General features: G+C 34.3%; 1 protein-coding gene across 2 annotated transcripts in view; it reads right to left on the bottom strand.

The window, feature by feature from the left end:
* Nucleotides 1-24,855, bottom strand: part of DARS1 (aspartyl-tRNA synthetase 1) — a 59,147-nt gene that overhangs the window by 22,795 nt on the left and 11,497 nt on the right. For both annotated transcript variants that reach the window (XM_070957024.1, XM_070957025.1), the window contains exons 4-7: nt 22,737-22,839; nt 8,942-9,044; nt 7,163-7,243; nt 5,224-5,283 (exon numbers count right to left, since the gene is read on the bottom strand). In XM_070957024.1, the coding sequence (XP_070813125.1) occupies nt 5,224-5,283; nt 7,163-7,243; nt 8,942-9,044; nt 22,737-22,839 (347 nt within the window). The remainder of the gene's footprint in view (nt 1-5,223; nt 5,284-7,162; nt 7,244-8,941; nt 9,045-22,736; nt 22,840-24,855) is intronic.

Here is a 24,855-nt window from a genome sequence, read left to right as displayed (position 1 = left end):
CAAAAGCCGCTGAGAGATCTAATAGGACCAGGACAGAGGAGCAACCCCTGTCCCGAGCCCTCCAGAGATCATCCAGAGAGTTGATTGTCTGTGGCTCAATAGTTTCTCTCAAACAGCCTCATTATATTTGTTCTAAATATAGAAACAGGTATAATGAGCAGAATGTATTGCTTGGATTTTGAGGTCATCTTAATATATTGAATAATTTGATAAATCAATTATGATAAACTTATGATTGGCATACCAAGATACCACAAGATTAAACTGCACATTAGTTTTGTAGTAAAAATAAACCCCCCAAAACGTATTATTTATTCCTTTCCAAAACCTAAAATTAAATATTTCTCAAGCATTTAAGACAGTGAGTTTTATGAAGTGGGGAAAATCCTACCCAAGATATATAGACATAAACAAAGAATATGAGGTTTCTTCTCTGAAACATAGCAACCCTAGGAGCAGACAGACTACTCCACAGTTATTTTATATAGATTGCCTCTCTCTAAACAAAATAAAAAAAAATCAGTAGAATAAAAAAATCCCTGGAATAATCTTCCCTATTATAGAGCATTGACAGCATATCAGACTGAAGCACAGTAGTTCTCATATCTCAGTGACAGTGATAGTGCTTGTAATGGGTGATGATCTGAATAGTTCATAGGACTATTTGATGCAGGTCCAATGCAGATTAACTGGAAGTCTTTCCATGTAGCTTGGTCCAATATAGGAATAAGGAAAGAATGCTTGAATCCTCTGGTCATATTAAGCTGCATTTAAGCCATGGTTTGTTGAACATTTTAACAGTATATTTATATCAAATTATATTTAAAAAGCTGGAATCTATTACTCTAAAACGCAAAATTAATATTTCTAATTTGGCAAGAGGACTATATGTAAATTCCTACTCTAACACTCCGCTCTCATCTCTAAACTTGTCTTACTCTCTTGTACAATTAACTAATGCTTAATTGGAAAAGTGTTAAAAGTGTTAAATTGATGGAATGCAGTGTGAAAGAGAAAACTTTTATTGTTGGATCTTCCATTCTTTTGCAATATATAGTAAGATACTGAACTGAAGAGTGCTAAAGAACATGTGAAATATATTCCTGAAGCTTCAGTTTCAAAAACAAGCCTTAGATAATTGTGAAATTCCTTGCTTCACTACCTCTCATAAAACGTGAGTACTGCTTTTCGAAAGTTAGAGGCAATATTTTATATTTCAAGTACATTTCCAGTGTTCACATATGCATAATTCTATGTTGGTACAATACTTTGCTACAATTTAAGGAAAACGTTGCAGCCTCCTTGTACAATTTGAAAGCTGGCATATTCACAAGGGCCCAATTAGTAAAATGCTAATTTCTTTTGGGAAACAAACAAAGCGTCTCCATATAGAAAAATCAATGTAAAACCTTTAGCTCATGGAAATGCTGCCTCCAATATATGTATGTGTTCTGATACTTCTCTCCCTCCTCCCCTCTCCCCTGCTTTGCTACATGCTATTTAATTTGGTGGCCCTTCTCCCAATATCTGAGCCAAAGTCACCGCTTCCAGTGGCATAGATCTAGATGCAAAATTGTAGGCAGTTCACAAAGATGTCTGTTGTAATTGCTGTTACTCTAAATAGGTCTCCTGATGCCCTCTCTTAAGTACTTGGCTTTTACTAGTAGTTTTAGAATGAGAATACCTGTCAATATACTAAGATGACGACAATGATGATGATGAAGAGACCTGCAGCTATGATTCCTACTGTGAACACTAGTCTTGGAAAGTGGCCGAGATATGTTTACATAGTATCTTTCTCTAGCCTGGGATCCAGTGGTTCCTATCTCACCAGCTTCAGTCTGGTGAGACCTGTCTTTTGTTTAACCCATATGCCATCATGAAAAATTAATTTAAGCAATCAATATGAAAACAGATGAAGCAATAAAATTGAAGAGTTTTCAGTATGTACAGTTTTTTTCCCAAAAGAAGGCCTTCCCTCTCAGTGCTGAGTTATTAATTTAAAACATAACTGGAAAATAGAGAAAGGCAGTTGTTCTAAAACTGAATTAACATTGCTGAAACCAGCAATCCAAACTTAACTCTTGTATCTTGTATCACATATCTATACCACCCTCAGAAAGATAACCATTACTAGGGACTGGGCTCTATCAGGCTAAAAGGTGAACATGTTGCAACAAGAAAATATGGCATAACAACATATAAATGACTCTAGTATCACTTTAATTTCTATTAATTTATTTTCATTTTTTTCTATATGTAGGAAAGAGCATTTAATCCTGCCTGAAATGGGCACTGACCATATATTTTCAGCATATACCATAGTAAAACAGGCTAAAAATATTTTAAAAATAAATTTAATTCTCATGAGGCTGTTTTTATGCAACAAATATATTCCATCCCATAAGTGTGAACAAAACTATCACTGGGGATATTGGAAAAAAAATAAAAGGCACAACAGTATCCACTTCAGTTGTGATGAACATATACCTAATATGTTAATAGTGCTAAACAACTTCATCAATGCCATCTGATCTAACCCAGATGATTCAAATAAGAAATTTTCAATCTTGAATTCACAGAGAGTGATGTGGTCTGTGACAGACAGTCACTTATGTGAGGGAGAGGCAGTTAAAAATAATTTGAGACAATTGTCCAAATCCTATTGTATCTTGAATTTCGTAAGATTTTGGTATTCCCATTCAAATTCTTATGAGGTTATTTGAATTTTCATTTAAAAACTGTTTCTGACCCTTGGTTTATATAATGCTTTGCAAAAACTTTCCATGAAGTTTACATAACAAAAACATAACCCCAAAAGTTCATAACTGCTGAGTTAAGGTTGATGCAATCTGTTCTACAGAGACTAGAGAATGTCAACAAATTACTGAACTTTCCATGAGTGCTCATCTGCCTTATAAGTGAGTAATTCTATGGGTTAAAACAATTTGTAGTCAGGTTTCTTAAGAAATCATTTTTGATCTGCGTAGTTTACCCAGAGTTTAACTAAAATAACAGTTATAATAAAATTCAATCCAGATTTTATGAAACCCGAACTTTGCTAGAAAAAAAGAGGAAATACTTCACATATAACTGAGCAGTTCTTCACCATGTCATACATTTGTGACTAGAATTATTTATATATAACAGTTGAATTGTTTTTATTCACATTTTATTTTAAAACCCACAGAAGATACGGAAATACACCCACACATTAAATAATACTTGTATTTATTTGTGTAAACAAACGTAAAATAGAGTCACTTTGCAGAGTGAGATAGGTGGGTGGGCATATAAATGTAATAAATAAAAATGTTGAGAAATGAAAAAATCTATCCTTTTTCAGACTACAATATAGTTTTAGCCCTATGAAGATTAAATGAGTACGTTTTGTAACTTGGCTTTCCTACTGCTAGTTGGAAAGGTGGTTGTATTACTTCACCAGCAAAACAACTCTGATTTGTCTCTTCCTATATCTGCATGTATAATGATCTGTATGTATTACGATACTGTAAATTGGAATTATAAATTGTGATGTTGTGGTGGAATACATTATAGCCAAACTGCTGAGCAGGAACAAGGATGTTCTGGGTTTTGACTGATGACATCTGAGATTTCTCCTGCTTTCAGCATGAAGATAGTATAGCTAAGGGGTCAGAAACTGTTCCCTAAATTTTATAGATCTTAATGTTTTTGTTCTGAAATCTCACATTCATAGGAATTGTAAACTTTTGCAAAATTTCAGCCATTTTTACCAATCATTTTTATTTAAGGAAGTTCTAAAGATACTATATACAGGAGAAGAAAGCAACGGCAAACTCTATGTCATACTGCAGCTAAGAAAATAACATGGACATCTTAATGAAGATATCATTAAGTTGATGTGAAGACACCTTTATCCTACTTTTTAACCATATACCACAAGCTACCAAAATTATTTTTCTTCAGGAAACTTTTGCTTCTGTTGAGAAAATTTTATACCTTATGATTTTAGTTGTTCTGCCTCCATTCCATTGCATTTTAATGTTGTAATTTTAGAGTTTATTTATTAATTTATATTTCATCCATCTCACTATCCTCTGGGTAATTTACAATAGTATAAAAGCACAAATATAAAAATATTACAATTAAGTTTAATAATAAGTTTAATAGTATGTATTAAATGTATTTTTAATAGTATGTATTTAAATGTAAGTTTAATAGTAAACTACCTCAATTAATCAGTATATTAAGAATGTGATACAAAACCCCACATATAAATAAAGGAATGTCTATCTCTTTGGATGTTTGTTGACCAAAACAAACAAACAAAAAACCTACAATAACTGTCAATGTCTTTTGAGATATATTTCATTCTTAGATGAAGAATGCAATGAGTAGATTATAAAGAATGTTAATTTTTAATTGAAAAGGTAATGTAATATTTGTGAGAGAATATACTTATTTAAATACCTTGTGACTGACATACAACTAAAATATAATTTAATTTAATTTAATTAGAAAACGGGTTTGCATATAGCTGACGAAGTCTGGCAATGAACCATCTTTCCCTTTTATACAATTTACATAATGCAGCTTCCTGCCACCTATTTTCCATGCACATATATTTATGAACGTTTAAGAATACAATTTGCTTTATATATTCAACCTTGAAATTACTCTACATAAATTTTCTATCTCACTGTCACCATTTAGAGCATCAGAAATAGCTAAAATAAAATTGGATATCTCTGATAAGAAAACTAAGTGGTATATGGTATCCGGGATTTTAGCAAGTTATGACAAAGTCACTTATGGCTTGATTATTGAAAATGTTATGCTAATTAATTAATGATTGTCAATTAAGTTAGTTAATGATAGGAATCCCATATAGTTCAACTAAACTTGAAGGGATGATATAATACATTATCTGGTTAGTTTCAACTGTGCAGCTGAGAAACTAACCATTTAGAATAGAAATATTTTAGCAAAATTCTTTTAGGAAAGGAAGATTGGATAAAATTTGTTCAATCTGGTTTTGAATGCCACAAAAAATATAGTTAGGTTAATTAGATAAGCTAATAAAATCTTCTAGTGTTTTTGTGCAATCCACACCTTCCACCATTGCTAAGTAAAATGTCTTTATAACAATGTATTATGCATCCTTTGAAACATACATTTTTATAACACTGTTCTTGCCAGGTTTTGATCAATTTGATCAGTTACAAGTCATTAGGTTCTTACCCTCAAGTCAATAACTCTGTTGTCCAATCTTGTATCCTGGTTCACTGTAGCTCTTGCTTCCTGAATGGTTACAAAGAAACAAATATTGAAAACCACATGTAGGAAAGAAGGAGAAAGCAAAATATTTTATAGAATAAGAAAGGCTGACTTTGTTGCATGTTCAGGACATAAACATGAAAGATGTTTAATGTCCAAAGACACAGAAACAGATAGTCCTTGTTTAGCAACCATAATTGGGGCCAACAACTCGATTATTAAGCACAGCAGTGAAATTACAATTGGGCTTTTGATCTTACTTCAGCTTTACTTTGTTTTAGAGACCCGCAAAGGTTGTAAATGCAAGGATTGATGGTAAAGTTACTTTTTCAACACCATCATAACTGTGAATTGTCACTAAATGAGATAGTCACTAAACAAGGATTAGAAAGTCTCTTAACACAATAAGAGTGCTTGACTTTTCAGTATCGAGAGATGTAACTATGTGGTCTGTATACTGTATACTGCATTAACTGTATAAATATATTTGTGAATGAGGGCTTCTGATACGTATTTCAGTTTTGATATTTAAATGTTAAATCACAAATGCAATGTGAAACACCCCCCCCCCCAAAGTAACAGATGTATGTTAGTTCTATCATCATAACCTCCAGCCTCAAGTGGAGAATAAACTTTGGACAGACTATAGAATTACAACATCCAATTAGTAATCTCCAAGAGACTTTAATCAGTCAGTCAGTTATCAAACTTATAAGGCCACCTGATTATATAGCAATTCTGATGGCGCAGACTATTAAAAATGATTTTTTAAAAAAGAGAAAAATAAACATCAAGAAGAAATAAAAACGAATGCCATCTCTCAAATAGACAGCATTTCCACGAGGGACCACCCAACTTAACCCAAGGCCTAGGAGAACAGGTTTTAAAGGCCCTTTTAAACAGACACCAGAATCAAACTCCAACAACAAAAACGAAAGAAAAGCCAGATGGCAAATCCGTTAGCAAAATATTTCTCCACTAATTAAGATCCATTAATGCTTCCAGCAAGTCTTCTTACTGCTCAAACTGGCTGGGACAAATGCAATACAGTTCAATGGCATCTGATAGGGGACATTTTCCCCACTTTCCTCTTAAAGCATGTGTTGCAAGCTGGTACCTGCAACATCTTCAATTATGAACCAATGTAAACACTGAATGTACAAATTACTAACCGACTACAATCTTATGAGATTTTGCAACATTGCAGGTGAAAAGAGATTGCACTATATTTCAGCATTCCCATAAGGTTTTGGCCATTTGAAATGTTTTAAAACTGAAAAAAACTCACTATGTTTAAGATCCCACAATGACAATGCTTTTGACACTTGCCTCCAACATTGTTTTTTTCTTAGCTTTTAAGAATATTCCAAGCCTAAACCTTTTTTCAACCACTACATTGAGAACATTTCTTAGGGTTAGTTTTTAATCTCTTTAATTTTGAAAGAAACTAGTACTGTCGTTTTTGAGGTTGCTTTATTAACACATATACAAGAAAATTCAGACATACATTTCCCATAGGATTAATCAAGTCCCCTTTGAACTGAGATTTCTGTTTAGAAGGGCCATTCTGGATATCGATATCTATAAAATTTCCCTTATTAATTTAAGTCTTAGAGTGTAGACCGTAATTGTGAGAATATTTCCATATTACTAAGAAATAAATATGGATCATACTCTATGCACAAAATCTTGGCATACTAGATATTGCTTAAGGCCAGGTCACTATGTGTTATCCAGCTGTAAAAATTATTTCCCATATTTATGAACTAGGAAACAGATAATGTTGGATGGCCCAACATTCAGGATTCAACATAACAGTATTATTAACAGCAGCTAAAATTTCAAGCCTTTGTCTAAATATTATTTTTAATACAATGTTACTTATTAGAAAGCACATCGTCACCTCTTCTCCTTCAACCTCTGGCCGAATGGCATCATCCAGTTGCAAGGGCAGTCGCGGTTCAGCCAAACTGATTACATATATCTGAAAGAGACATGATATATACATAGTTAATAAATGCACTGCAAGAACTACAGTGTGATTTAGAGAGGGATGGTTCTGCAAGAAATATGAAGCCAAGCCAATTGCTAAGACTATGGAGGTCAAAAAAAAAAGATACAACATGCATGTTTGGATAGCCCTTGATTTATGACCGATTGTTTAGCAATTGAAATTCCAACAAATTTACCTGGGGAGTACTTGCATCCTATATTCAAAGTTTCTACAGTTGCCCCCCCTCACAGTCACATGACTGCACTTCAGATGCTCAGCATTTACAGCTGTTTGCAGTGTTCCATGATCACATGACCAAGTTTTATGATGTTTTTATAGAAAACCAGATTTACGTAGTGAATCACTGGTTTGGTTAATAACAGAGACAACTTTTTCTTAATGATTGCCACACCAATGGCTGTAAAATCAGGTGACCAACCCATTTTACAACTGTCATAAATTAGAACCATGATGGCAGGCTTCCTTACATCATAACTCGAGGGCCACCTGTATTTGGTTAATTTTCATATTTCTAACAGAATTATTGAATAAAGATAGCATTTTTAAATTAAAATCCAAAAACTGTATTATAAAAGATATTAACCCAACTTAATCACTTAAAAAATAACGGGCCTGAAAGAACTGAACTGTTTTGAAACTACAAAATCAGTTTCAGTTGTAGCAAAAATGAACAGATAAATACTGCTGCAGTTGAATGAATATGAAGGTCTTGAACAGAATTATAGTCTGCCTGTCCTGTCCTGTTAAAATGTAAAGTATAAACATAAACTTATATACTAATAATATGAGAATCTTCTGGGGGAAGTATAAGAACAAAACAGCAAGAAGGAAAAAAATAAAAAAATAAGTTCATAATCTTAAGTGAGTAAATATTTAGAAACCTGCTTCAATAAGTGATTGATAAATAGCTCTTTCTTTTTCTCTTGACATATTCATAAAACTGTCTTTTGTTCCAATGACAGATGATTGAATTTGTCCAGGAAAAAAAAGCAAAGATAAATTACAGTAATATGGAACTTTATTATGAGCTGGTGGAGTTGGCATGAAGCCGCTTCACCATCCCGAATTCAAGTGTTTAGTGCCTGACTATTCCCACCATGTCAGTCATTTTATGAACATGTAAGCCTGAACCTAGGCAGCAAATTTGCAAGTCTGCTCATAATTCACCCCCAATATTGCAAAATTCCTAAAAGGTTCCCTACATCTTTGCCTTCCACTTCCCTTTTAATAGGGAAGGCAATATTTGAAAAATCCTGGAGTCTGGACATCTCCCATTATTTCTACTAGAGGAAAAACTATTACATTGTCTGAATTTGTTTAAAAGACAGCTAGAATTTTAGTGGCTTGTACTGAGGGATGCACATGTTTATTTGGATTACATTATATATCTGTTCTGAACTAGTCATATCTACAGAAAAACAGAGCCTGTATCTTTTGTCATTGTTAGAAACCAATTTAGAATAGGTGAAAACAAATCTTCATTGCCTTATGAAACTAAAATTACTTCTTGATTTCTATTTCAGTTGAATTTGCTACATAAATGAGGAATTTTTTATTTTATTTACAAATGTAAACCAACAGGACTGCAGTTAGGGAAGTTATCCCTCAAAAGGGTAACCAGAAACAATGTTGTCAAGGCACATTTTAATTTGCTGATAAAAATATTACCCTCTGAATGTGGAGTTCAACATCTTGCTGGGTGCAGCTGCCAATTTTATTTGGCACTTTTCTTATTACACCTTCTATGTCAACAATGCTCTCTTTGTTGATGCTGTCAATAAAAATAAAATCAGTAATTAGCTCAAAGATTCATTTCTGTTTGGAACAGTTATTTAATTATGCAGATAGCTATAGGTAATTTCTGTCTTAAACATTTGTTTAACGATAGTTGAAAGTTATGACAACTTTGGGACCAGCAACTCCATCGCTGAGTGACACAGACAAAAAAAAAATGAAACGTGACTGTTTTTATGATTTATGGCATCAGTCCAGTTGTAGTCATTAAGTAAATTACTGTGGTAGTTAAGCATGTCACGTGACTGCAATTTGTGACTTCGCTATTAGTTTTGGTTATCAGAAGCCAACTGTGAAGGCTGAAAATTGAGATCATGTGACCAGATTGCTATGACTGTCGTAAGTGCATGGCGCCTGCCACATGCCTGAATTGTAACATGAAGCATGCGGTTCTTCAATGGCTGCAAGCTTGAGGACATGTTTATAGGCAGGATTTGGAGTATATTGTTCAATAATTCAAATCGCTGGGATCAAATAAATGTCCAAGGATGTTGATAAAGGTAAAGGTTCCCCTTGCACATATGTGCTAGTCATTCCCGACTCTAGGGGGCAGTGCTCATCTCCATTTCAAAGCCGAAGAGCCAGCGCTGTCTGAAGACGTCTCTGTGGTCATGTGGCTGGCATGACTAAACGCCAAAGGTGCACAGAACACTGTTACCTTCCCACCAAAGGTGGTCCCTATTTTTCTACTTGCATTTTTTACGTGCTTTTGAACTGCTAGGTTGGCAGAAGCTGGGACAAGTAATGAGAGCTCATCCCGTTATGTGGCACTAGAGATTCGAACTGCTGAACTTTTGATCGACAAGCTCAGCGTCTTAGCCACTGAGCCACAGAGTCCCTTCTAGAATGTTAATAAGGCATCCCTAAAAATGTGTTCAAGTAGTCCTTGACGTACAACAGTTTGTTTAGTGATGGTTCGAAGTTAAAACGGCACTGAGAAATGTGATTTATGACCGTTTTCACGTTTATGACTGTGGTAGCATCCCCATGGTCACATGATCAAAATTCAGATGCTTGGCAACTGACTCACATTTATGACTGCTGCAGTATCCTGGGGTCATGTGATCCCCTTTTGTGACCTGGCAAGGAAAGTCAATGCGGAAACCAGATTCACTTAAAACTATGTTACTAATTTAACAACCTATGTAACTAATTTAAGAAAGGTCATAAAATGGGACAAATTCACTTAAAAATGTCTCACTTGGCAACAAAAATTTTGGGCTTAATTGTGTTTATAAATTGAGAACTACCTGTAATCTGCTTGGGCACACACACCATTTGCACTTGTAAACTGAATAGATAGAAAAACCGCTTGTTTGTATAGCTCTTAATTAAGCTAGGGTTTTCAAGCTGAAGTGATGTTGAAATGAGGCCGTAACAATGCCCTACATTCAATTGTCAAAGAGTGTTCAATTTCAATTTTCAAATGAAAACTTCAGTTATCCAAATATTAGTCAAGACTTTCTATTTTAACCACAGGACTGCAGCTTGGTAAGATCTGTATAAACATCTTTCAGCAACAACTCTGGATTGCAAGATCAAACCCACTTAGTGGTGAATCACTTTCTATCAGTTTTCTCACAAACAATTCTTTTTAAAGAAAAAAACCCCTTCACGTCTTTAGTTAGGAAACAAATACATTTAAAGTTGTTTTTAATTAACTAAACATAGTGTCACTGGACCAGTGGACTACAGCCTGATTCAATGAAAAACAAATTCGTTTGTTTTTCTCAATATGATTAATTTGGTATCCATTCTGAGAAACATGACACCTTCCTAGCTGTTTTGTGTGTGTGTGTATGTGGATGTGTGGGTGTATTTATATTGCCTTAAGGCTAGTTTTTAACACAAAACACAGTATCCTATTTCCCCCCCTTATCACTTATTGTTTCTGTAGCTTATTTTCTTACATTTTGTATGCAATTAATTATATGGATTATAACTTTGAAATCTAGCATACTAGTGAACAGGTAAACTTGGATTCATTTTAAGTATTATTGGTATTCAAAAAAGAGCCATTCAACGGCATTTCCCACACTTTTATAAGCCCTAATAAACCTGGTTCTCTTGAAACAGTTAAAAGTTTTGAATTTATCTCAGAGTATTTCTTGGCACTTTATTCAATTTCATCGTCTGCAATCTGAAGTCTTTGATTTTGAAAATATTGTCAGTCACGAAGTTCCATGTTATTGTTTTATTTTTATAATAATTGTATTAAACATCACAATTAAAAAGATTAAAAAAACTAATAGAAATTAAAAAAGAAAAGAATAAAAAGAAAAAGTGTGGAAAAGAGTAAAGAAAGAAAAATAATATAGTAAAGGGAAAAAAATTTTTATTAAAGAGTTTTACAGAAAGAAAAAACAAAAACAAATTTTTTTTACAAATATTTCCCCCTTCCCCCTCCCTTCATTATCCCCCCCCCCCCCGAACTTCCCAGAACAAAATACAGGGTATAACAATTAACAATCATATGCTAAACTAAGCTAATAAACTAAGGATTCCTATCCCCCCCTTCACACTTTAACTCCCCTTTTACTAACTAAACATAAATACTCTTAATTTTTCTATTCATTCATAAACTATTTGATACTTTTTAGTCCGATATTTGTTTTGAATATAATCAATCCATCTTCTCCATTCCAATATATATCTTTCTTGTGAATGATCTTTCAAATATGCTGAAATTTTCGCCATTTCTGTCAGATTCGCTACTTTTAATGTCCATTCTTCAATAGTAGGCAAATCTTCCTTCTTCCAATATTGCGCCACCAAAAATCTAGCTGCAGTTATTAAATTTAAAATTTTGTTATGGTTATTATTATTTTTGCTATCATTATTTTTGCTACCATTAAAGCAAAAAAGGGGAATTAATTATAGAATGGGTACTTTATCGCATAAAATGCAGAGGGACTTGGTAACTACTGGTATAGTTTTATATTGTATTTAATATCTGAAACCATATAACTTCAAAGGTAGATAATTTGATGGAATCTTTAGAAATTCTCTTATGATTAAGATCCCGTGCCATTTAACATGCTAACTGGGACTGATAGGATTTGAAATCCAAATGAATTAAAACTTAAAATGAGAATGAGCAATCATTTTTCTATCAAGGATGTAACCTGCTGACATTTGACTGTATAGGACAGGGGTGTCAAACTTGATTTCATTGAGGGCCGCATCGGGAGTGGCCAGGGCCAGCTTGACATCACTCGTGTCAGGGGAGTCTGTGGCGGCCTGAGTGCTCTGCCAGCGAAAACGGACTCCCAAAGTGCACTCCCAGTGAAAACGGAACTCAGGAGGGCTGAGGCACCGTGGGTCAGTCCGCTGTTTCCAGGGCGGCCCCATGGGCCAAATCTAAGCACCCCACAGGCTGAATCCAGCCTGCGGGCCTTGAGTTTGACACCCCGGTATAGGAAGATGTAAAGTAAGCAGCAAGTAGAGCCAGAACAAAAGTGATTAAATATCCATTTCTTCCTCTCCCATCCTTTTTTCTATTTCTTCCTCTCTTCAAAAACAGTGTATACATTAAGGTGAAGATTGCTTTTGATACACATGTGAACAGATCAATTGTAAAGGTGATCATACATTTTGAAACTGTCATCATTATGTTAGAATACAGAATAAATATAAACTCAGATTTTGGTCAAAAATACCTATATTAATAATATATTAATAAGCCCGAATAGTTAACCTACTGAGATGTACTAGATTTTTTCTAGTAAAGAAAAAAGTAAAGGGATTGTAAAATGAAATCCAGATTTAATAATAGAAGGATATTCTTGTCAATGGTTTTCTTATGTACAATTAGCAGAAAGGTTTAAAGTGGATAAAACATTTTATGTTTTTGAACAAAGGACGACTGAGTTTGAAATAGAATTATGTATTAGCGATGAATGTGTAAAATGTATAAACTTTTATTGAAGTATCAGACAGAAGAACAAATGAAAGAATGCATGATAAAAGGAGCTAAAACCTTTTGCTACAATGTACAGAAAAACCAGTTGGAAAATGCATGGTTGAAAGGACTGAAATTTACTTTATGTTCTAGTCTTAAAGATATTTTTATAAGATATGTCATTGGGATTTGTCACCGGAGAAATTGGTATATAATGTATAAAGATACTTTGAATTGTTGCTGGAAATGTGAACAGTATGAAGGGACATTGTGTCATGTTTTATGGTTGTGTAAATATTTTGGATACAAATATGTGCATTGATTCAGAAGATTTTAACGATTAAAGTACAACTGAAACAAGAAACTTTTCTTTCTGGACTAATGGACAAGCAATCAGAAAAAACTAATGAGATTTTGTTTTTATATATGACAACTTTGGGAAAACTATTATATGCCCAAAATTGCAAAAGATCAATATCACCTACAACGGAAGAATGGTTAGTGAAGATGATTGAGATTGTGAAAATGGCTAAACAATATCTATATTTAGAGATTATGGTATGGTTTGTAATCAATATTTGCAATCAATATTTACATAAATTACAGTAATATGAATTTGGAAATTAGGACAATGATGATGATATTATTACTGTTTGTTAAGTTGCCCACTACCTGAAATATATGATACTTATTTTCCATCTAAATAAAAAATGGTTCTTCCAAAATGTTAAATATTTACAACAGCTGAATTAAAAAAAAATCCTCAGGGAAACTCTGCCAAATGAACATATTAACGCCTCTTTTGACCTGAGAACCATTCTTGTTGCATTAAATGTTGAGTTGCAAACAATAATCTTTACTATCATTTCTGAAGAACTGGCTCATTATCTTATAGCAAAGCTAGTTAAGAGAGTAATTGATTGATGTTACCTCTATAAAATGTTCTCCTAAATCTCAACATTTTACCATTAAATCAAATCTGGGCAAGAACGTTTCACAGTTAGTAATGCAAATTTCATCTCATCAACAAGAAAGTTAGGTCTTCCTCTAAAAAAGTTGAATAGCAGATGACAATGGTCTTTTTTCCCTATTTGGTGTCTTCAACTATAGTTTAACAGGCTGAGAATGAGCAGTAGATATATTTATTCTTCAGCCCATTCTTTATTCTTTCCAATCCTATGTAGATTAAATTCAATTCAATATTAGAGTTAAAAGAAAAACCTGTACTATTGTTTAATTCCAGATGCTCGGCAGCATCCTAACAATAGGAAATTATGGTACGATTACAAATGTGATTCAAGATCTTATTAAACCAACATTAAACTATTTTCCATCTTCAGTCAGGGAACTAGAGTAGAACACTAAAGCCAGATAAAGAAAAATATGTGAGAAGATTGAGTGGGCTAGCTAACATTCATTTTCAGATATCCTTTATAATAAATTGGGAATACTGTACGTATTTCAGTCTATTCCAATTTCAAAGCATCTTCTTTTTGGTTTTAGATAAAACTAACAAGTTTTACCATTAATCACTGTGTATTTGTAGGCTTGGAAAGACAAAGGGATCACGAAATTCTCTGTCCAGATTTACAGTGAATTAGCTTCTGACCAGAAACATTATTTTAATTAGGAGTATTATCTAATGCTCTTGAGGTATGAAACAATTAAAATGTCCAACTGAAACAAATTGTACACTAAATTAAGTCTTGTAAAATAAGTATTTTGAAATGTTAAATTCTAGGACAATACAGCAATGAAATGAAAGCAGGGGTGAAATGCTCCCGGTTCGGACTGGATCGCCCGATCCGGTAGCGATGGTGGCGGGTGGTTCAGAGAAGCGGTAGCAAACATCCCTGCCCCCCCCATGCTCAGCTGAGCCACACAATCATCAGAGACTTTTTAAAAAAAATTTAAAAGCTTTTTTTCTACAACCTCTTCAACCGAAAAAATGCTTTTAAAAGTAAAAAAAAAAAAGCCTCTGATGATCGCGTGGCTCAGCTGGGATCGTCAGAGGCTTTTGAAAGCATTTTTTTACAACCTCTTCGGCCGAAGAGGTTGTAGAAAAAATGGTTTTAAAAGTAAAAAAAGTTGGCCATGGCCACCCAGTCACATTACCCCCCCCCACCAAGCCACGCCCACAGAACCGGTAGTAACAAATTTTACATTTCACCACTGAAACAAAGTGATAGTTTTCAGTTGTATACAACAGTGAGAAATCATCTGGCCTATAATAAGGGGAATAAAAAAGTAATTCTCCAATAGGTGAGGTGAGTAAAATAAAGACAACATGTTGACCTTGACCTTGGAGTCCCAGTGGACGATCAGTTAAATAGGAGCTAGAAGTGTGTGGCAGCAGTAAAAAAAAAAAAAAAAAAAAAAGCTAATACAATCCTTGGTTGTATAAACAGGCATAGAATCAAAATCACGTGAAGTATTAGTACTGCTTTATAAAGCCTTAGTAAGGCCACACTTTGAATACTGCATCCATTTTGGTCACCCATTACAAAAAAGACGTTGAGACTTTGTAAAAAGTGCAAAGAGCAACTACGATGATTAAAGGCCTGGAGACTAAAACATATTAAGAATGGTTGCAGGATTTGGGTTTGGCTAGTCTAGAGAAAAGAAGGACTAGGGATAACATGATAGCAGTATTCCAGTATTTGAGACGTTGCCATAAAGACGAGGTGGTCAACCTATTTACCAAAGTACCTGTAGGCAGGACAGGAAACAATGGATGGAAACTAATCAAGATGAGAAGCAACCTGGAATTAAGGAAAAACTTCCTAACAGTGAGGATAATTAATCAGTGGAGCAGCTTGCCATCAGAAGTTGTAGGATGTTTTTAAGAAAAGACTGGACAGTCACTTGTCTGAAATGGTACTATAGGGTATCCTGCTCGAGCAAGGGGTTGGACTATAAGACCTCCAAAATCCCTTCCAGCTCTATTCTGATTGATTGACCATCTCATACATGATTTACATATGAGATAGTAAGAACGGCAATCTTAATCTGGTCTCCCTATTACATAGCCCCCTCCCCCAAAAAAAGGTTAAAGCTGTATCTCCTGCAAACAATGAGTTCTTGCATTAAAAAAAGCAAGATGAACATTGATACAGAAAGAAATATATACAACTTAAACAACTCCATACCCCTTTTCTTTGAACTTCAGACATAACAGCTTCACTCTATTGATTTTTTTACTGCTATTAAATCTGCAAAATGCTTTCCGTTTAAGAAACCGTTTCTTATAACGAGTATGCAGTAGAAACCAATTATCCAGAATTTGCATAGTGTGTGAAAGCCAAAATAACATCAGCTCAGTGCAACTGTGCCTACAGTTACCCCCACAGTTATGAAAGTTCTCGGTTATGTGCTAATACTAAGAAAGAGGAACTATTATTTAGTTGGCTAAGGAAACATTGTAGAAAAATGGACAAAGCGGCATAACCTCCAAAACTCTTCTTTCCTTATTATAGGAACCTCTCTCTTATAAGCTGTTCAAAGCAGGTTTCTTGAAAAGGCTTGAAAAGCCAGACTCGTTAATTCAACACCAGGTTGTTCATTTGTGTGTTTGTGTATTGAGTCTTCAAAAAGAAGCTAACAACATGTTAACATTTTTAAAAATTTTCTTCTCTACCAGTTTATGGAAAACTAATCAAAAATAAAATTAAGAAGCAGCCATAACTTCTATAAAACATCACAGAACAGAACTTCTTTGTGGCTCTCACAATACAGATTTATTTTGGCGCGTATGACTGGGTTGCTTCTTTTGAATTTTTTTCCTGCTTAAGCAATAAAGCAGCAGGGGCCAGTGTTTAAAAACAGAAGGAGAATTAAAAAACGATCTTAATCACCAGACATGCTACTATGTTAAAGAATGGAAGAATTTCTTTTATCCATAGCTATGTGTCCTGTACTTTAAATTTTTTATCCTTAACACTGATCATCCAGGGCAGTGATGGGTTCTACTTACTTCCACTACTGGTTCGCAATGGGAGCGCATGCTTGCTTTGCTCACTTCTGCGCATGCGCAGATTGTTCATGATAACGTCCGGGTGGGTGGGCGGAGCCTCCCGCCACCGTTACTACCGGTTCACAAGAACCAGACCGAACCGGGAGCAACCGACCACTAATCCAGGAGTTACTTGTGTTTTTTCCCCTTCAAAATACTGGCATGCAGGTAAACTCTGCACATGCTCTGAGAGATGCTGATGTGGGATTTCAATGTGTATTTGATACTGAAAAGATTCTATATTAATCTGGGTACATTTGTTGAGCCTTGAAATGTGTGTGCATTTTTCATATGTTCTTATCTTACTGTTTTAAAATTATTAGTGTAATTAAAAAGCACATGGGCTGTGAATGAGTGCCTTTGAGTCACTCCTGACCCTTAGCAACTTCCTGGAGAAGTGCATGAACTGCCCCTCTCAAGCTAGCAATCATCTCTGTGAGTAAAGTAAAACATTATAACTAAACAATGTTGTTGTTCAAGCTGGGCTTATGATTGGCAAATAGGTTGCAATACAAAGTTCATCAAATCTGTTGTTTAGACTTCCTAACTAAGTGAGGTATTAGCAGCTTCACCAAAGAGTCCCATACATATATATATATATACATATATATATATACATATATACATATATACATATATACATACACACACACACACACACACACATATATATATATATATATAAAATATCAAAACATTAGGAAAATGTCATAAGGGAGATGTGTTCATTGAAAGGAATCTAAAAGGGGCGAGCTGTTCTCTTTGTTTTATAACCTGTGAGCTGCACAACCTAGATTTACTTAATCTAAAAACTTCTGTTTTTTCCTCCCTTTTGGGGCGGGGGGAATAGAGAAATGTTTTGAAAGCAGATTCTTACTTAAGAAAATTTCAGTGGGTGAGAACAGAATAGGGTTTTTTTTGTTTCCAATTGAAAATTATTCTCTGAGTTTCAAGAATATTTTAAAAACCACCCCCGAGACAAATTTTCTGTAGTCTGACTGGTAGGTAGACTCTCAGCACACTACTTTTTCTTGAAGATGTGGAGTGAAAAGCAAGGGAGTTACAGCTAGTGTCTAATTCCTTCTGTTTTCTATGACCAGGACACTTAAAACAGTTCAGATTTTACACCAGCAGAATACAGAATGCTCAAGTTGAATTTTATTCTGTTACAACTAAAAAAAAAAACAGGATTTTATGCAGCTACATTGGCTCCAACATGTATTCTGTTGTCTCAGACAGCTAACTTGAACAAACCAGAGTAAAGCATGATAGAAGACATGTTCTTGCTTAGTTACTAAATCTGGCAAAACTACTAACTTACTTCTTACTTTCTTACTCATCCAGAGGGTACTCTCCAGGAAAAACGACACGTTAATTCACTGTTCAAACCTGGTTGTTAACGCATAACCTTCAATAAGAATCTCTCCCTCATTTTTCTGACTTCTGATATCTGATATTTGAAGTTAGTACCTTTACTAACCTTCCAGATTACCAGTAGCTAGCTGCCCACAGCTCAGGTATGTATGATCAGAGGTGAAGAAAAAACGGTGCTCCTCAAACACCAATTTATGATTATCACATTTTAGAGTAAATCACTGGTTACATTATTTGGCTGATATACAGTGTAGGACTTGTCTAGTTGAGTGATGCATTCTGCATGAAGACCTGATAGTGATCACTCAGATAGATCTGAGTGATCCATACTGAAATGTTCCAGTCATGCTACTACCTAAAGAATGCACCCCAGAGCCTCTGTAGTCATAATACCACTTGACCTAATATAGGATTCAGACACTACTGCCTTTGATAATTGGCTCTATCATGACTATCGCCATTCTAGAGGAGTGATGCAGCCGTTAAAGAGCAGCACTGCAGGCAAACTTTGCCCACAGCCTGGAGTTCGATCTTTCAAGGTTGACACAACCTCTCATCCTTCTGAGGTTGGTAAAATGAGGACCCAGATTGCTGGGGACAATATGCAAATAATGCTTTTACATTGTAAACTGTCCAATGAATGCTGTAAAGCACTATGGGGCGGTATATAAGCCTAAAACATTACTGCTATTGATATACTTCAAGCAAGGTTTTGATGGGCATCAATCATGGATCAGTTAGAGTATGTTTATCCTGAGCCTATCCATCAGCACTCCCCAAACTTTTTTCCTTCATTACCCAAAACTGCTTATCAGAAATCTCTTATTTAAATGTCCCTGTTGTGATTGAGTAATGGGTTTGTGTATCATTATCCAAAGAAAAACCACTTTACTTAAATTTTGGGTAATTTACCCAGGTTTGGAAGAAGTACTGCTATTATAAACACTACACAGAGCACATACTGCATTTGTGGATAAATCCAGGAGCATTAGGCTTGTCCCAAATTCAACAGACTGAGCACAGCTCTGCTCTTTGAGGAGCCAATGGGGCTGAATTAGGAGCTAGTGAATGGATTGGCTCTTTGGAATTCCTCTCCAAATTAAGGAGAGAACAAGGATCACCCATGTTTGGCTCTATACAGAAACTCCCTACAAAGAGATTGTGAAACAGCCTTCATGAAACAGTCTTCATCAGCAGATTTGAGAGGTCTGGAGGCTGGGGGAACTGTGCCTAAGCCACAGTTTGTCACTTTTCAGAGAGATAGTGGGTTCGCCTATTTTCTCTCTTAACTACTTTAGGAAGTTGCATGTTATACGTTTCTTTGGAGTTAAGAACCTTCAGAAAGGCAAGTATATTGCATCCCTGGGAAAAAACTCCTTCTATCCTGGATGAAAGAAACTCCAATGCAAAAAGAGGAATAGAATGTGGATCTTGAAAAGTTAAAGGGCCAGATGTACTTGAAAGAATATTTCCTGCAGTGTTTAAACATTTATAAATAATATATGTAGTACAATAAATGATATAGGAGAATAATTGAGACAGATTTGAATGTGGATTTGGAGTTGTTGTTTTTTTAAAGAATGCTGCTTACAAAAGTTGTATGGTGAAATATGCTGTGGATCTGAAAATGGATTTTAGAATGTTTGTGTATAAGAGTGATATGGAAAACAACGCCAAAATCGATTTACAAATGAAACAGTTGGATGTCTTAATAATTAAAGGGCGCATACAAATAATAAATCAGAAGAATGAGCTGGAAAGCTTTTTTATCGCTATTTACAAAAGGACTGTATGAAACCAAGGAGAGGAAACAAAGAGAAATGTCTGCAGCTGTCCTTGAAAGAAGACAAAGAGAAAATGTTAAGGAATCAATGTGGGCCACTATTTGATGGGACAAGAACATTTTTTAAAATAGAAAAGTTATAAAATGAATCTGCTCAATCAAGATTTATATATATATATATATATATATATATATATATATATATATATATATATATATATATATATATATGCTATTATTTCTGATTATTTATTTATAATGGGATTTCAGTTTGACCAGGACTGAATCATAAGAAAGCTATTTTTTTAAACTGAAGTACAAGAAAAGATGTTAAGTTATCTTGCCTGGAGGAAGGGGGAAGTCATCTTGTATTTATTTGTTTTTCTTTTTTCATATCTCTTTTCACTTTTAGTTTTTATCTTTTCTTTAATTCAGTTTAGATTTTGATCTTTGTATTTGTAAACCTTAATAAAATTATTGTAAAAAAACAAACTCTCAATGTTTCCCAAAGCAGTATGAATTACTTCTCATACTGGGCTAATAAAACAGGGAACTGATGCAACCTATTATGTCTTCATAAAGAAGACATAGAGCTTTTAGCTTTAGACAAAAAAAAGTGGGAACAAAGCAGATAGGAGTAAATTTGTAAACAGGGTACTAGTTGCAATTATGTTGTAACTGTAACCTTTCTTCTACTAAAAATTATTAAGCAAGATTCTTGTTCTATGAATTAACTGTTGCCTGTTTAGACTTCAAGGAAAGAAATCTGACAAGCTGGTAAACGCTTGGGATCATTCAGCTTTTGTTACATTAATATATGGAATACTTGACATCCCACACGTTATTCCATAGGAGCTCTATGGGGAGCTTTTATTTTGTGCACAACCGTGTACAATAGTTGGAGAAACCCTGCCTGGCACTATACTTTCAAAATTGTGGGAACAGTGTCTAAATAATGTGGAGGACATCAGATTGGGGAATACTTCAATAGAGATTGGTTCTAGTGAAGCTTTATGTCAGAACAGTTCAGAAAGGAGAAGTAATAATCTCCATCTTGCTAGATCTGTTGGAATTTCTCTTTTTCAGAAAGTACAAATCTCATCACCTCCTTTTCTTGACCATCAGAAGTATTTACACTTGTGATATTTCTATAGGTTAGAGCACAGATAGACACCCACCTCTGGTGGCTATAAATGGCCAACTGGGTCTCTACTGGCTTTTGGGGGAAAGCCAACATTTGCAATAGTAGATTTAATATTTCTGCTTACTTCAGTTCAGAAGGGGCTTTTTAAAACATATTAAGTCAAGTTTAGGCTTACATTGTAATTTTTAATAGTATAAAAAATTGAGGCAGGGCTAGAAAAAAAGGGAGGGATCCTGTTCTGATATTTCAATTGACTAAAACCTGGATTATCACGAGAGTTCATTCTTTACTGACAAAAGGAAGGAAAACAGCAGCATTTCGAATATCTTGTACTAGTATGTTTTTAATCACTGAAGTACCAATAATCCTTACATCTGGATACAACATATTAATTAAAAAGTGAATAATTGTAAGTATGTACATTTTGTTATTCATCTTAAGAACAAAAAGACTCCTTAATCCTCAACTCCCTTTCTCATTCTCACGTTTAATGTAAATATCAGGAAACAGACTCAGATTTAAACAGTTCTAAAAGCAAGCCTAGAAGTACTCTGGTCCATTGTTTAGTTTGTTTCCAGGAAATCTTGCTTTCTGTCCTTGTTTCCAGATTTTATTTATTTATTTGATTTGTATCCTGCCTTTATTATTGTCTATAAATAACTCAAGGCGGCAAACATATCCAGCTCACCTTCTTCCTCCTATTTTCCCCACAACAACAATCCTGTGAGGTAGTTTGGACTAAGAGTTTGTGTGACTGGCCCAAAGTCATCCAGCCAGATTACTTTGGTAACCCAAGGAACTGTCACATCATCAGGCCAAAATTTTAAAGACATCTACAAAAAGGAGGAACCCATTGATTGCAGTCCTTTTTGGTAAAACAGAAACAGAGTCAATTACTATTAGGAAAATGTTTGACGAGGGGAAAAAAATCCTACGCAGAACAAGATTAAGCACCAGTGAGACCAATTAATGGAATGTAAATTAGGTTCTTAATGCTTTCCCTTTTAAGAAAAAAAATTGCAGTGCTGAACTTCTAAACACCTTTTAATTTGCCCTTGCTCTTTAGACACGATGAAATACATCGCATAGCTAGGAACTGATACTTAAAAGGAAAAAAAAAGTTGAGACTGAGTTCACAGGGACACAGAGACATCCAAGAAAATAACGTCTCAGAGCTGAACTTGCCAATTGTTTTGTTAGCTGAAATAAATGGGAACTGTCTGTGCAAAGAATGTCCCTTTAGCAGTTCAGAATGAACTTCAGGCCTGGGTTCCATTTTGTCTTTTGTAAGTGTTAAGACGTTCAATGTTATAGTGAACTGACAAATTTTAAATACCTACATTAAAAAAAAACAAGTACAGCATTGATGTTAATGTGTGAAAAGGGTCCCAATCCCCGGGAGCCAGAATTCCCACAATTGTCCACTGTGGTAACAGGATATAATTGCTTACTTACTTGGCAGCAAACTTTACCATCTGCTTACTTGCATGGTCTCCCACAGCCACTAAAGCCTGGATGTTAAACTGCTGCTGACGTATGACTAAGAAACACTGTTTTCCTGAAAAGAAAGACGAAGAAATAATGCAAGTGTTTCCAGGACAAATTACATGGGAAGTTTCTGAATGAATTTTTTTTAAAAAATGGTATATTCCTTTAATATCAGGCTAGGCTTTAGACGTATAAAGCAAAGTACAATCACAGACATGTACTGCATAGTCTTTGCTTTGGCTTTTCCACAATAATCTTGAATTTATTTTTCTTATTTTTGTTAAAGGAAAGTGTCCTTCAGGAAAAAAAATATCAGGAGATAGTATATACAACATTTCAGAAAAAAGCTCAGACTTACCTTTGCTAAACGATTAAAATAATATGATGTAAAGAATAATGTAGTTACTTATTTGTAAAGATATGCAAACATTTTAGATGAAGATACACAAAGCAAGGCAATACCTCTAGATCTAAGGTAACTAAGGTTCAAAGCAGAATAGACTGATTCTGAGGTTCTAATCCGCCTCTGGTTTTACCTTTCTGACTTAATTTGGCACATTCAAAGCACTTAATAAATATCATTGAACAGAAGGGAGAAGACAGACACTGAACAAACACAGATGCTTTTTCAGTTACTTCTTTAATCCAGAGTTAAGCAACCCGATGCTTTGCAGATATTTTAAACCACAATTAGAACTGAAGGCTACAGGTTGCAGATTCATGCCCCATTCTTTGCTAGACTATAATTTACTTCAGGTAGAGCGATAGCAATAGCAATATCAAGCAAAGCCTCCAGAGCTGGCTTTCTATAGGTTTTCTCCAGTACCCTATGTTGGATGAGCATTTATCATTTTAATTTGGCTATTCCAAGATGTCAAAAATGACATTCAGCATCCATAGTTCTGCCTTCTCCAACTCATCTACCATTTCTTCCCGGTTGCCCAGTACAAAAATGGCATCATAATTGTGAATCAAGCTCTATAAACAGGTAGCTTAATCTGGATTGGTTATCGGGTTAAAAATACTCTAATCTTTCTCTTACCTATGTCTCTTTTGACAGATTTGGTTTCAAAAAGGAATCTTGGCCTATGGTATACTTGTTTCAAGTAATGGTAATAAATAAAAATCACGAACAAAGAAGATGAACTCAAATATTTAACACGTGTATCAACTATAGCAAATAAATACTTTATGAAGAAAAAAAATGAAACCGAAGATCATATAATTAATGGATGTAGCAACACTGCTCAAACAACATCTTGACAGAATAGTCACTATGATTCTTGAGCATCTGTACAAAAAAAATAAAGTTACACATTTCCAGAAGGTAATATGACCACAAAATTGAGCAAGCAGTTGAAAATTATGCTAAAATTTTGTGGGATTTTCACTTACAAACTGATTGCCTTCTACAACACAATACACCTGATGTAACAATAATTAAAAAGAGTAATTAAGAGATATAGCTAAACCTGGGAACAAAAGAATCAAGGAAAAAAGAACTGGGAAAAGATGAAATATAGATTTAACATTCAAAACACATAGATTATGGATAAAATTTGCAGAGTCATTCCTACAGTTATTGGCAGTGGGTGAAATTAAAACAGATTAAATATATTTAACAAGAATTAAATATTTGTACTATATCAGCTACATATTTGCAAAAAAAAATAAATGATGGGGACATGTTATATCTTATAATATTACTTGGATAATTCCTAGGTTCCTGGCTAGAACTCAAATTTTCAAAGAATACCAGTGAAAGATGTGATTTTGTGTCTTTCATTGTGCTTTGTTATTTCTAATAATAACACTTAGTAGAATAATAACAATATAAATAATATTTTGGGAATTTTCTGTTAATGCCTTATTGTAGGTTAGTTAGCAAGTTATGCCATATAACAGAACAGATATTGTACTAAAAGGAGTTTCTAAAATTCATTTTCAATTAATTTTTAAATATGAACCTGCAATTAACCCTACTCCATAATATACTTTTATATATAATTTTTTATTCAAAAGATTAAAATACAAACTGCAAAAAAAATACAAAAACAAAGCAAAATTAGCTAAAACAAAAAATGTG

The sequence above is a fragment of the Pituophis catenifer genome, unplaced genomic scaffold, assembly GCF_029215685.1.
Source record: "Pituophis catenifer annectens isolate HBS135680 unplaced genomic scaffold, rPitCat1.0.hap2 SCAF_1, whole genome shotgun sequence".
NCBI lineage: Eukaryota > Metazoa > Chordata > Lepidosauria > Squamata > Colubridae > Pituophis > Pituophis catenifer.
The sequence above is the reverse complement of the archived record's forward strand: the minus strand, read 5'-3'. Positions and strand labels throughout refer to the sequence as shown.